Source organism: Eumetopias jubatus, unplaced genomic scaffold (assembly GCF_037043125.1).
Source record: "Eumetopias jubatus isolate StellerSeaLion01/CBP00866 unplaced genomic scaffold, mEumJub1_p1.0 scaffold_13, whole genome shotgun sequence".
NCBI lineage: Eukaryota > Metazoa > Chordata > Mammalia > Carnivora > Otariidae > Eumetopias > Eumetopias jubatus.
In genome coordinates, this window is record NW_028274819.1 from 59,452,235 (window position 1) to 59,467,437 (window position 15,203).

The following is a 15,203-nucleotide window of genomic DNA, read 5'->3' on the forward strand; positions in this document are numbered from 1 at the left end:
CAACACTCCACTGACTGAGCTAGCCAGGTGCCCCCATACTTAATGGTTTAATAGCCGCACAGTTTATTGTTTAGAAGCAGACATTTTTATCTGTTTTTCTTTTGTTGAACATTTTGGTGTATGTCTTTTGTTTCTCTTAAATAATTTGGCAATGAAGATTTTTCTTTATAGTATTTTGGTAGGACATGGAAAATATGTCCTGATTACTGGGGCAACTGGGTGGCTCAGTCAGCTGAGTGTCCGACTCTCAATCTCCGCTCATGTCTTGATCTCAGGATCGTGGGTTCAAGCCTCACATGTGGGCTCCACGTTGGGCATGGAACCTATCTTAAAAAATAATGAAAATGTTCTGATTATGAATCAAAGAAGTAAAAACTGAAACAATGAGATAGTATATTGGGCTATCAAAATGTGAAGGTAAGAAAACAACATAAACAACGTGGATTAGAAGACACATGAGCCAGTACTCTCCCACGTCTGATAGAACCTTTCTGGTCAGCATCTTGGGAAAAGATCATCAAAACCCTTAAAAATGCCATATGCTTTGACCCAGCAATGGCAGTTCTAGGAACTAGTCCTAACTAATCTGAGATGAAAACAAAAACACGCACAGGGTGTTTATTGCAGCATTACTTATAATAACAAAAATTCAAGTACATGTCAATAGGAGCCGACTGTTAGGTACATCTTAGACATGGATAAAACAAAGACTGGCATCTACATGATGAGATGTTAATTATGCTGTCACTGTGATTTCTTCTGTTCTCTGCTATTTTCTTATTCTGTACAATGAAGACGTGTTATACTTTTGTAATAAGAAAGCAACAAAAAACTTTTAATGGTGGAAAATGGTAGCTTGATATTTTCATTTGTATTCCAATTACTAGTAATATTTAATTTTGAGAATGTTTGTTCGCTAACTGTATTCTTCTGTGACTTGGTGATTCTTTTTTGTGGGGCATGTAGTAAGCATTATTAAAGAGACACAAAACTGGGGTGCCTGGGTGGCTCAGTCGGTTGAGCGTCTGACTTGGTTCCACCAGGTCATGATCTTGGGGTCATGAGATAAAGCCCCACCGGGCTCTGCGCTCAGGGCACAGAGTCTGCTTGGGATTCTTTCCTCCCTCCCTGCCCCCCACTTCCCCCCGCTTGCGCTCTTTCTCTCTTGTTTCTCTCAAATAAATACAAGCTTTAAAAAAAATTTAAAAAGGCACAAAAGTAAGAAAGATGTAATGCAACAAATGAAAAATTAGTAATTCATAAAACACATTTTAATCTTCAACTTAAAAAAAAATTTTTTTTAAGTAAGCTCTACATCCAACCTGGGGCTTGAACTCATGACCCCAAGATCAAGAGTTGCACATTCTGGGGTGCCTGGGTAGTGCAGCTGGTTAAGCAACCGACTCCGGATTTTGGCTCAGGTCATGATCTCATGGGTTGTGAGATCAAGCCCCGCCTCCAGCTCTGCAATGGGTGGAAGCCTGCTTGAGATTCTCTCCTTCTGCCCCTCCCCTCAATCGTGGGCATGCCTGAGTAGGTGCATGCTCTCTCTCTCTCAAATAAATAAATAAATCTTAAAAAACAAAAAGAAAAACCAATTGCATATTCTACTGACTGAGCCAGGCAGGTGCCCCTCACATTTTAATCCTTAAAAGTCACATTATATTATAAACTCTTTTCTTAAACTCTGCCTCACTTTACTATTAAGCCATGATCTGTTTTGATTTCAGAACTTTTGACTGAGATACCTTTTATAAGTAATTGAGAATAAAGAATGTAATAATACACAAATGTTCCCCAAATACTGTATGCCTGATCTTCATTATTATCATTAAAAGAGAGAACATCAGGTATGATTTGGAGTGAATGAGAGAAAACAGAAATTTACTAATGGCTTCTACTTTTATTAAATTTCCTACCACTTAATCAGCTGGTGAGAAGTAAACATACAGATTTTGTCAGACTGCCACTGCTCTTTGACAACATCTTAGTAATTATTCTGTGAACTTGGGGGAACTACAACAACCAAGCAGGTAATTCAGAATGTGGTTTTGATGACTCAGATGTGAGGACAGGTAATGAAACACACAACTTTGAAAAGGTGTACAAGACAGCCTTGAGAGGAAATTCTCACAGGCCATACAATTAATAGAGTTGGACTCCAACCAGGACCCTGCTCCTATTCTCAGAGAAAGGAGAAGTTTCAAGGGAGTTTTTATGGCCACTGAAGGACTGGCATCTTTATTTCTTAGTATCTTGCTTTTAGACATGGCTAACATATACTAGAAGTTGAGAGAGACCTGATCGAAAATTTGTTCTGAACCTTAATCCAGAGTTTTAAATTTAGAATTACAGGCAATCAGGATTAGAAAAGAATAGACACCAAGTAGCTCTCTGGCCTTTGCTTGAAAATATTTAAAGACTGAGAACTACTACCCCCAAAATATAGCATTCCATCTTTGTGTAGCTCTTTTAAGAAGGGACAAGTATATCCAAAATCTATCATTTCCAAGGTTTTGAAGTTCAGGCCTCAACCTGCCTGCCCGCCAGTGGGGGGGTGACGACTTAAAGTAATACCTGATTGAGAACCATTGCTTTACAACAATGAGTTGGCTTTTTAAAGCTTATGCTATATGTCCATCCTGGCTTGAAGCTGAATAAAAAAAAAAACCCACTTTATGAGGTATTGCTGATCTAGCAGATGGAAGTCCATGCTCTTTTTTTCTACCTGCTATGTACTAAAAACACTTGTCCAAGAGTAATGTATGTAGGTCACATTTGCTCACAATTCTTTGGCCAATACAAGTCACTAAACTCACGTTGATGGGGCAGGGAATTATAATATCCTGAGTAGTGGTAACTACTGATATAGAGTAAAACAGTTTACCAGGTTGCCTCCCCTCTCCCCCCACTGACATGGACTCCCACTTCCACTCTCCCAACCAAATCCTCATTGTTAATTAGAATTAAGGTCAGAATAGTTCTATTTTCTTCCTCTGTACTCTGGGACAGCTGGTTATCAAGAAAAGGAAAAGAACTTACAAAATAGTCTATTTTAGTTGAATGAAAATTTTAGAGAACACCCAGATAAAGTCCCATATCACTCTTAATTTTGTGACATGCAGAAGGAATACATACAGCATCTATATCCTTTCTTTGTCCAGATGGTCTGAAAATTCACACTTTCAGGTGGGTGAATTTCGTTTATGTCTTCTTGACAAAGAGTAAAGTCGCTTCTCCTTTTAAGAGAAACGTATCTTTTAAGTAAGGCATTCCTTCACAATGCCTCATAAATGTTCCAAGACCAAAGGTACTGTTTCTTTTTTATCAAGGACAGATTTATCTCTTTGTGAAGAAAGGCCCACAAAGGCTTTGTTTTTTCTTCTTCCTCCATATAATCTTCTTCTCTTTTTCTTTAGGTTTAGTTTCCTTTCAACCCTATCAGATTATACTTCCTGTTTTCCTTTTACAGTGCTATCCTCCAATCTCTCTAGACATTCTGCACACTTTCTGAGAAGCTATAATACAACAAAGTATTCTTCAACTATAAAGACATTTACATTTGGTATACATAGAGCTGCACTTCCTTCAATATGATATAAAAAATACCACATTCCCTCAAGATTACTAACACAACCCCTTCAAATTTCCATACCTTTTAGTTACAGTTGAGATTTCCAAGAGGATTCTTCTGTGTTGTGTCTCCCTCTGGTAACTACTGAGCTAATTACTACAGAAACTACCACTCTTTCCAGGGCTCTAGTGGAGGTAAAGGGTACATACAGATATGATATAAACCATGACATGGATGGAATCACTGAAATCTCTTAAGAACTAATGAGAAAAACTTGGCTGTGTGTTTGCCAAGTGATGGGTGGTGAGGGCTTAGAGTGCAAACAGGCTGGAAACAGGCAAGTTGCCTAGAACATTAGCTGGGGATTACAATTTGCCCATATGGGCTGGCAGCTCTGCGCTTCATGGGAGTCTGAGGGAGCTGGGGCTGAGTAATCTTGCCCTTCATTAGGGAAAATGAGAATTCACAGGCTGCATAATAAAATGTCCTCTTAATTCACAAATGTGACCAAATTTAAGCACTTTTGTAGCTACAATCTCCTCTGCATTCTTATGCATCTTTGGAAGGCTTGAAAGAAGTGGAAAGATTTTAGTTCTGCCGTCCTTTCGCTCTCCTGCACAGATAACAATGAAGGCTACAAGTCACTATACTACACTCTTTGCTAACTTCCTTCATCTTAAACAAAACTTATTCCACTTTGGGCACATCTTCCTCCACTGTGTGTGTGTTTTTATCTTGTGTAAGTCACACAGCTGCAGCGCATGTTGTCTAGAAATAGTTTATGTTGGTATTCAAGCTGAACAAGCCCTGGTCTCTATTTATGACACTCCCTTTTGACTCCTTACTCTTTAATTCCAATCAATGTACTGAAAATAAAATGCAGACCTTGAATTAAACAACACACAGGCTAGACAGGAAGAAGGCCTTAAATATATAACGTTTTCTATGCTAACTTCGGCAGGGGGTAGTTTAATGTCCCTTCCTCTACCTCTCTTCCTACCTCAGTATTTTTAAGTATTAATGAAAAACACAAACTGAACACCTCCCTATTCAGTTTCTCACAGGCTGCTGTCAACAATGGAGCAACATTACATACTATTATCAAGAGAAGAATGTTCCACAAACCATAGGAAACATGTTTGTGGTTTCAGCCTCTGTGAGCTTTCACTCTCACTGCTGACACAGTATTTTGCCCCTAAAAACAATGAGGCATAGGTAGGATTGAGAGCCTTCCAGACATGACAGTGTGAAGATTCAAATGGGCTGCAGGTAGCAATGGCTAAAAATGGACTTTGGCTAGTAAATGGTTAGTCTGAGAGCATTTTAGATGGACTGAAATGCATACTTTCAACTTTGACATAAATTCCCAGGATAGTCATTTGTCCTCGGTATGGGAAAAATTAGCCATTCCCTTCATTACTATTCTCTGTTGGTTTGATGCAGGTTGGTTAATTAGCACCAGCCAGGGAAATTCATTAGATATCCCTTGGTTGAGTACTATTTCTTCCAAGTTGATTTCATAGTGTGTACTTACTGCACGCCCACTAATGCTTAAATTTTTATGATTTGCTATATAATATTGATACAATTTAAAAAATTAGAACATTATCTGGTGGTCTTGGTATCTCATCAGGTCTGTTGCGCAGTCACTTTTCCCTAATCAGTGGTTGGAATGAATGGATATTCTCTGCAAAGCCTAGCTGAAAACTTGGCATCTGCCTTTGAGGGACTTACTTAGGAACCTAGACCCAGGAGCATACAGTATTTTGCAAGTTTGCTTATATTCATTTTATTTATGCCCATGATCTGCCCCCTTAAAATTATCAAGTATGTTTGCTAATTTACAAGTTATTCTTATATATCCAAATGGGGAAAAACTTAGGCTACTTGAAATTAGAGAATCTTAAAGCTGTTTAGTACTCTTGGGGTCATCTAACCCAACTCTCTGATTTTACAGAGGGAGAAACAGAGGCTCAGTGATCGGACAGACTTGACTAAGGTTGTATGGCTAACTAGTAAGAAAGATGGATTTCAAACCCGGCACTATTAATTCCTTAGTCTAGAGTATACTTTTTATTACAAAATAGTACATATCTTCGTCTTTTGTTTTGTTTGGAGGGGATCAGGGGTGCAGAAAGAAAGGAAAAGGAACAGTAGCTATAAAAATATACCATTTTACTATTTATGACCTCCAGCCAAATGTTACAAGTGTAGGTTAAACATTTCTCTACCCTTCTCTTTTGATTCTCTAGGGAAGGCATCTATGAAATATGTCTTAATTTTTTAGATTGCATTGCACCCACTGTAGAAACTCTTGTAACCCTACCCACAACCTGTTAATACAGCCCTTCTGAAAGAAACCGAGAACTTAGTTATTTGGCTCAAAGCCTGTTCATTCACCACTGAAAAAAAGTAGGGGTAGAAGCAGGCACTCTATACAAGTGGGTTGAAAAGCAATCTAGGTTGTTAATGAATCAATGTTATAATCTATGTCTAATATATATAGTTTAAATAAATTATATATATATTTAAAGATTTTATTTATTTGAGCGCGAGAGAGAGCACAAGCAGGGGGATGGGCAGGCAGAGGAGGAGGGAGAAGTAGGCTCCTTGCTGAGCACGGAGTCTGATGTGGGGCTCGATCCCAGTACCCTGGGATCATGACCTGAGCTGAAGGCAGATGCTTAACCAACTGAGCCACCCAGGCACCCCAATAAATTGTATTTTAATAATTTAGCTATGAGAAGCTATATATTGTAGTACTGTATAAATTATATAAGTACACTATCATTATGTTTTCAGTTTTCAAGCTGTGAGACCACATTACTAGAAAGTTTGTCATAATGAAGGCCTCCTGGTACTTCTAAAGTAAAAAATGTAAAGGTAAAAAATGTTTGTGACTGCAGTCTACAAGGGAACTGCCTTTTAAAGAATCTTGTGTAATAGCATGTTTGATGTTGCAAAACACACACATATTTTAACATCATCGTGCTTTATCACAATAAAAATTTTATCAAAATTTAGAAAGAGGGCTTTAAGTATATTGACTACCTATCACTCCAAACACTGTGCTATATATTTTTCATATATTGTCTAATTTAATCCTCACAACTGTGGAATAAGAATATCATCTTTATTTTTATGGATTGGGATACTAAGACTCAAAGAAATTAGGTGGTTTATTTAAGATCACATGGTCTATAACACACAGACCTGGGACTTGAACCCAAGACTGTCTGATTCTAAAGCCACAGGACTTTCCTTTATACTATGTTACCACCACTCAAAAAATTTAGAGAAAAAGCTGTTCTTTAGCTTCCCAGAAATTCCTTAGCAAATCAAGTCATTCACTCACTACTTGTCCTTTGTGTGTCTACAACTGTGCTGGGTTCGATTCATCCACCTGTTCAATCCCCTATCACCAAATAGATATTAGGTGCCTGCTATATTCCAGGCATTATGCTAGGCACTATGGATACCATGATGAGTGAAAAGGAAGTCCTCAAGTCCTGTGGCAAAGAGGAGAGTCATTAATTAAATAGTCATAAAAATAAATGTAAAATTACAACTGTGTTAAGGATTATGATGAATTACTAATAGCTCTGGGTCTGAAATTTAACATGGTAGCATTTTAGTATCAACAGGGGTCTCTGACTAGAGAGTCATGGAAGGTTTATCCGGGGAAATGACGACTAAGTAGAGATTTGGAGAAATAGTAAAATTACTTAGGTGAAGAAGATTGTTCTAGACTGAAGGAACACAATGTCCAAAGATACCGTGGTGAGAGAAAGCAGTGCATGTCTGAAGACATGGAAGGGCGATATAAGTGGAGCAGAGAGGCAAAGGGGAGAAGTGCAGTACATCAGGCAAGAGAGACAGGCAGCCAGATGACACTGGGGCCTAGAGGCCAGAGAAGAGATTCCGACTTGAATACTAAAAGCAATGGGAAGCCACTGAATGGTTTTGAGAGGGGAGATAACACGACCAGATCTACATTTTCAAAAAGCCTACAATGAAGTGGGGAGAACTGACTCAGAGGAGGCAAGAGCAGACACAGGACGACCAGTCAGGAAGCTACCAAAATAATCCAGGCAAGAGATGATGGTGGTTTTTTTTTTAAGATTTTATTTATTTATTCGACAGAGAGAGAGACAGCGAGAGAGACACAAGCAGGGGGGAGTGGGAAAGGGAGAAGCAGGCTTCCCACTGAGCAGGGAGCCCAATGCGGGGCTCGATCCCAGGACCCTGGGATCATGACCTGAGCCGAAGGCAGACACTTCACGACTGAGCCACCCAGGTGCCCCAAGAGATGACGGTATCTTAATCTAAAAAGGTACAAGCAGAAATGAAGAGGAGATGGGTTTGAGATGTAAAAGCATAAAAATGACAACTTAGTAACACCTTGGATACGGGGAGTGAGGAAGATTTCAAAGATGAGTCTAATATATGGCTTGCACAATTAGATGGACAGGGAACACTGAAAGAAGATCAAATTTGGACCAACCATGAGAGACGATGGACTCTGAAAAACAAACTGAGGGTTCTAGAGGGGAGGAGGGTGGGGGGATGGGTTAGCCTGGTGATGGGTATTAAAGAGTTCTGCATGGAGCACTGGGTGTTATGCACAAACAATGAATCATGGAACACTACATCAAAAACTAATGATGTAATGTATGGTGATTAACATAACAATAAAAAATAAAAAAAAAGAAGATCAAATTTGGTGGAAGGAGGGGAGAAGAGTAGAAATCATGGGTGGGTTCAGTTTTAGATTATGCTGAGATGCCTTTGAGATATATAAACCACAATAAGAGCTCTGAGCAGAAGGATTAGAGATGTGACTGTCTGAGTTGTCTGAAAATAAATAGTAAGCTGTGAATACACATGAAATCATGCGAGAGAGAAAAGACCTATGACGGAGTCTTGAGGAATACCAACACCTACTGGATTAGCAGAAGAGGATGAACCTATACAGGACTGAGAAAGAATAACCCGAGAACGGAGGAGAACACGATGTCACAGGAGCCAGGGGAGGAGAGACTTTTCAGAATAAGAAACTCATTCATAGTGCTGAGTAATGCTGAGAGGTGAAGTAAAAATAAAGTCTGCTGGATTTAATAACACAACAGTTATTACTGACCCTAGAAAGAGGTGCTTCAGTGATATGATGACGGGGTGGAAGTCACATTAGAGGGAATGAGGAATGAGCAGCAGAAGCCATGGTGGCTATAAAAAACTCATTCCCATCCTGAAGAAGTTAAGTTTCATTGGAAAGCAAAACCCACAGAGTATAAAAAATAGACACAATGCTACCAGTTTTACTAATTCTTTAAATGCTATAGAAATCCAGAAAAGAAAGACTCAAGGTGACTGGGTGCCACTTCACCTTCACCCCAGCGGTAGTATTTATATTTATATTTTATATATATTTTCTTGAGTTTTAAAATGAGTTTATTCAAGAATGTTCTTAGGAAGGCAACAATGTCTGTTATTAAAAAAAACTTCTGTTTCTTCATGCTGAAAAGGTAATGTAAGAGGCTAGAGTTATAGGCTTTCTATTGGAATTCTGATAGTATATATAACACAGTGTAGTCATTTCTGCGATGCCAGAATAAATAAAAAAAAAGTCTCTTCTATGCTTCTCTTCAAAAAAGCAATGAATAATAACAGAAGATGGCATTAAAAAAGCCATTTTTTTTTCAATTCATTCTGTAGTATTGGAGCCAGTATTTTTACCATCACAGGCTACAATTTTCACTTTATCCACTTTAATAAGTTCTGTCACCTCTCTGAATTCAACATCATTCAAAACAAAAGTCCACACGTTATCACAGAATCTGTATGTATTTAGAGAGCCCCTGAAATTGACTCTGTTTCTGACCCTCTGCGCCAATGCTGAATTTATAGCTTTATCAAACTGAAGTAGAACTTGAAGGGCAAGTTGGGGGGTGAGCTGTTGAGACTGTATGAGCTCATCAGGGCTCTCCTGGAGACTGTTTCCCAAAGTGGTGTTTCTGTATAACTGATATGCCATGGCTTAGAAGGAAGAAATTGTTTTTCTTATTCAGGCTTGCATTGATGTCCTGTGGGGAAGGTGCTTCCCGCCGCGGAGCGGACAGAAGCGGAGGAGCGAGCAGCCCAGCAGGAAGCACCTTATATTTTATATTTTTATTTTTATATTTTATTCCCTCTTGTCCTTATCACATTGCAGTCAAAATTAAGGGTGAAGAAAGGAAAGAGCATGACAGGCAAAAGAGAGCAGAGAGAGAGAGAGACAGAGACAAGAGACAAGAGAGTTAGAAGAGCAGTGACAGGAGAATCTGCCTAGACCTCTCAGATCCCTCCATCCGCTCCACTCCCCATTGCTCTGTGACAACCAAACCAAAGTACTCTGAACTTCCTGCTCTGCGAGCTAGCTCTTCCTCTGCTTGATCATGCCACTGCTTTCCTTTCTTGCCCAGCACCCAGCCCGTCCCTCCGTCTCCTTACCAGTATTTCAGCTGACAGTAGACCTGGCACTGCTAAACAGTGTTCTGGGACACTCCCTCCCAATTATTTAAAAAAACAGAAGAAAACAAACACATTTACATTTGCATCTGCTAAACGAAGGAGGACACCATGCGATAGAAATAACACGTACACTTATAGAACACTGGAATCTTCTTTAGGAACACTTTTTCAGAGGCGCCTTTGAGAAATTTTATCATTTTAAGAGATGTAAAGTGTGCTGGATATAATTTTTTAAAAATATGTCAAAGGATAAATGAAATTAAATGAAGGGAAAAACCCAGACTCTGAGATGACCAGCCCCGATTTATTTAGTGTTTTTTCTTACTGTGTGCTGAGGGCCATCTTCATTATCTCTCATGTAGAAAGGCTTGAGTGCTAATGGATAATTAATGACAAAGACTGGTATGTTGCCACAGTGCTTCACCAGGTACTTTTCATGTTCGGTATGTAGATCAACACCCCACTGTAATGAGAAAAAAGAAATTATCAAAGGAGAAGACAGACCTGAAATACACAATGCAGTACCCAAAAATAACCTGTATCCATTCCAAGGGCTTCCTCTGAGGACCAGTGATGTGTGGAGCTGTCTGCTGAGGCTATACAGATAACTAAGCCAGGGAGGTGTGTTAAAAGAACATCCGAAGGCCTGGAAAATGAAAGCTGAAACAAGCAGATAAACACTATGCTTTCTGTCCCCCATCTTGGGGAGCAGCATTTAGTAGATGAATAGCATCTGCAGGAAAACAAAGTACCCTTCCCACAATGTGTGAAAACTGACTTCAAAATCATAGCTTTTATTAACATTGCCTAGAGCTTCTTCTATGGTTACTGTTCCTAGATTGCAGGAAATTAAATGATGAAAGATAATATTCCTAATATTGAATCTATCTCTGGCTAGATGGCTTCTCTCAGTGAAATTTTTTTTAATAGAAGAGTCAGTTCATATATCAGATGCTCTGATGAATATTTAATAACACTGTTCATCTATTTATTCAACAAATACTAATGTGCCTATTAAATCTCGGTACCATGCTAGGTACTGAACACAGTGGTAAGAAAAACAGAATTCCCGACTTCATGAAGCTTCCAGGGTAGGAGACAAATATTAAATAAAAAATTACATAAACAAAATAACTGATTATAAATATAACAAGCACAACTATTATAACTCACAGGAGGATCTGACTTAACTGGGGATAGGACTGGTATATGGTTTGAAGACAAAGTTATTACAGTACATTCCTAACATTATATTATTCCTACTTGTCTGCCAATATCTTAATTATAGGAAAGAAACCCTGGCATAGGAATGAGGAGACTTGCCTCTAATATTATGGGCATGCCCACTGATAAATCATGTGGCCTCTCTCGACATATTACCATTCTTTTCAAGGATTTTCATCTTCCTAAACTTGGGAAACTTCTTTATAATCCTTTAGCCACTACTATTAAAAATGATATGATACAACTTCAAAATTATTATTTATTCTAAATACTTTAACAAGGCTAAAAGCAAACATCAAAAAAAGCCAATCTAAAGATGGGCAAATACTAAACAGTGCTAATAAGAGAACTAAGATTATTTACTTATTTTATTTATTTTTAAAGATTTTATTTACTTATTCTAGAGAGAGTGAGAGTGTGGGAAGAGAAGCAGAGGGAGAAGGACAAGCAGACTCTGCGCTGGGAGCAGAGCCCAACACTGGGCTTGATCTCGGGACGCTGAGATCATGACTTGAGCCAAAACCAAGAGTCAGAGGCTTAACCAACTGAGCCACCCAGGTACCCAGAGAAATAAGATTATTTTAAAGGATTCTTGTTTTTTTTAAAGTAAGCTCTAAACCCAACTTTGAGTTGCATGGTCTACTGAATGAGCCAGCCAGGTGCCCCAGGATTCTTAATGCAATGTGATAAGGACAAGGGGGGTTAAAATATAAACATAAAGATATAAATATAAATATAAAATATAAATATAAATACTACCTCTGGGGTGAAGGTGAAGTTCTGAGATGCCTGCTTTAAGATCTCTATTGCTTCAGTATAAGAAATGCTGGAAAGGAACCGGGTAAAAGCAGAGAACGGTCAATACAATAGTATGTTGCTAATTAGCCGATCTGAAAAACTACAAAAGGCCTATTCCCATACAATCTTTGAGATCACAAATGAATACTAATGACTGAGTAATCAGGAATGATTATAAATAAATCATCGCTGAGTAATCAGGAATTAAGGCTGATCTAATCATATGAGTGTCTGATCAGTATGAAGAGAAGTGGCCATTCAGTAATCCCATTCCTGATCTACTTGCAGTGTATATAGAAGAACCAGTCAAGTAAAGATTTCCTCTGAATTCATGTTATGCCAATGCCCTAGTAAAAGGTGTGAAATACTGAGGCTGAAAGAGCAAAAGTCTTTCCATAAAGTCATCATTCATTCATCCAATACATATTTATTGTGCACCTATTATGTGCTAGGCATTATTCTAGGCACTGGAGAGACAGTAAATAAAAACAAAGCCTATATGGAGGTGATATCTGTGTGTGTAAGTGATGGGAGTAAGTGGGGGGGGGGAGAAAAACAAGTAAACAGAAAGAATATAATGTGGGAAACCATTGGTGCTGTAAGAAAAATAAAGCAAGGTAAGACAGAGGGTGTTTAGGGGTGTTATTTTAGATAAGATGGTCAAGAAAGGACTCACTGAGCTGGGGACATCTGAAGTAAGGAAATGAACCATATAAATACCTGAGGGTAAGTATTCTAGGCAAAAGGAACGGTAAGTACAAAGGCCTGAAGTGAAGGAACAGTTTGGCTCATTCCAGGAACAAAAAAGTCAATGCGCCTCTAGCATATTGAGAGCAAGGGGAAGAATGCCAGCAAATTAGATACGAAAGATAGTCAGGGGTCAGATCTTATGGATTCTTTCAGGCCACGGTCAGGGCTTTATAATATATGCTAAGCAGGGTAAGACTGTTTAGGAAAAATGTCATTGGTTACCTCAGTAAGAAACTCTCATGTCTAAAGCAAGCCAAGCCAAGCATTGTTTTAATTAAACTGAATAGGTAATACATGAACATAGTAAAAAAACAAAACAAAACAAGATGTATAAGAGTGTACATCTCCCTTCCACCCTGTCCCATAGCCACGTAGCTCCTCTCCTCACGTACAATTACTGTCATTGGATTTTTGTGTATCCTTCCAGAGGGTTTTTTATATCTATAAACAAATATTAATATACAATCTCCTTTGTTTAATAGATGGCAGCCATAGTATACATGCCATATACACTCTTCCATCTTTTTTGACTCAATAATATACCTTGCAGATCTTTCCACATCAGTATATAAAGAAAGGGCTTCTTCATTTTTTGAACTATTATATAATATTCCATTTTGTGGCTATATCTTAATTAGTTTACCCACTCATCTACTGATGGATATTTTAGCTGTTTCTAATATTTTGCTATCATAAATCCTGACTACATACATCTATCACAAATGATTCTTATATATTAATTTTGCATATGGAAAAAATGGAATTAATGGATCACAGTGTATTTACATTTACAGATATTTTGATACTGCCAAAGATACTGCTTGCCTTTTATAATGGTACACCAATTTATGCCCATTGGTAGTATACGAAAATGTCAGTTTCCCTATGCCCTTTGCAACAGTATTTTGAACATTTTTTTTTTTTAGGATTTTATTTATTAGAGTGAGAGAGAACATGAGTAGGGGGAGGGGCAGAGAGAGAGAGAGGGAGAAGCAGACTCCCTGCTGAGCAGGGAGCCCAACGCAGGGCTCCATCCCAGGACCCTGGGAAGGCAGATGCTTAACCGACTGAGTCACCCAGGTGCCCCTGCAACAGTACTTTGCATGATTAAAAACAAAAATCTACAATAAAACATCCAACCCCTCAAACCCCCCAAAACCCCAAAACAAAACAAACAAAAAACAAAAATCTATGAACTTTCTGAAGGACTTTAAACTCAAAAGATAAGTTACCCAACACATACTTATCTTTGCCATAAAAATTAAATTCATACCTATAATAACTAATTGGAAGGAGTTGTGTGTATGGCACAAATAAAGCCTCCAAAGCTATGTTTTGAGTGATATTTTTCCAAGATGAAAATTTTATTCAAATTAAAACCTTAGTATTAAACAACAATTTCCAAGGCAAGAATGAAAGTGGTGTTGGTGGTGGTAGTCATTTTTAAACACATCTTACAGAAGGGAAAAGGAAGGTTAGAGGGGACAGTAACTTGCCCAAAATCACTCATGTAAGTAAGTAGTAAACCTGATGTGCTGACTTCAAAGCCTAAGCTTTTAACTACTAAGATAATGCCTAAAACATTTGGGAGTTTAATATGCTCAATCAAAACAAAGTCTATGGGCTCTGAGTTCTCCCTCTGACTCTACCCCTTACTAGCTACTATGTAAATCACTTCATCTTAATGAAACCATTTTATAAATTTTTGTAATGTTTTATACAACCGTTAGAAAAATTAAGTATTTGTACTTGTAAAATAAGGAGATTGGACTATACTGTCTAAAGTTCTTTTCTGCTTAGATATTCTATTGTTCTATTCCATCAATTACTTGATATGATCTATTCATTATACTGAGAATTTTAAGAGCAAAGTGGGAGGCATAGGGATTTTGTGCCATTGATATGTTACTGCTACATTATTTTTAAAAATGACTTTCTGTGTATCTCCTGTTATTCTGGATCTTCTGCTCTACCCCTCCCACACCTTAAGTTGAGGCAGAGCTTTTCAGCTCAAATTACAGTTCTGACACTGGGTATCCTTAATGGCCTTTATCACCTCTCTCTCCTAATTTTTTTTGATATGTACAGAGAATAATATCTCTTCTTCCCAGAAGCTATTTCTAAAGTACTTTGAGGAAAGGAGGAAGAGACATAGTGATACTACATGATGATGCAGGATCAAACTACCTTCATATTTAAATTTTTTTATGGTTTAAGAAAATTATTCTCAAGCTGTTGGATTAGAACTGCTAAGCTAAAATTATTAGCATTCTTTGACTCAAATTCACAGATAAATGAAGAGCAAAAGAAGGTAAGTACTCTTTATTTTAAAAACCTTAATGCTATA

At 38.1% G+C, this 15,203-nt stretch overlaps 1 protein-coding gene and 1 pseudogene across 1 annotated transcript in view; both read right to left on the minus strand.

The window, feature by feature from the left end:
• NARS2 (asparaginyl-tRNA synthetase 2, mitochondrial) overlaps positions 1 to 15,203 on the minus strand; it is a 130,770-nt gene that overhangs the window by 10,522 nt on the left and 105,045 nt on the right. The window contains exons 10-11 of the mRNA XM_028116070.2: positions 12,068 to 12,134; positions 10,410 to 10,547 (exon numbers count right to left, since the gene is read on the minus strand). Of these exons, the coding sequence (XP_027971871.1) occupies positions 10,410 to 10,547; positions 12,068 to 12,134 (205 nt within the window). The remainder of the gene's footprint in view (positions 1 to 10,409; positions 10,548 to 12,067; positions 12,135 to 15,203) is intronic.
• Positions 9,009 to 9,721, minus strand: LOC114218804 (transcription initiation factor IIA subunit 2 pseudogene; annotated as a pseudogene).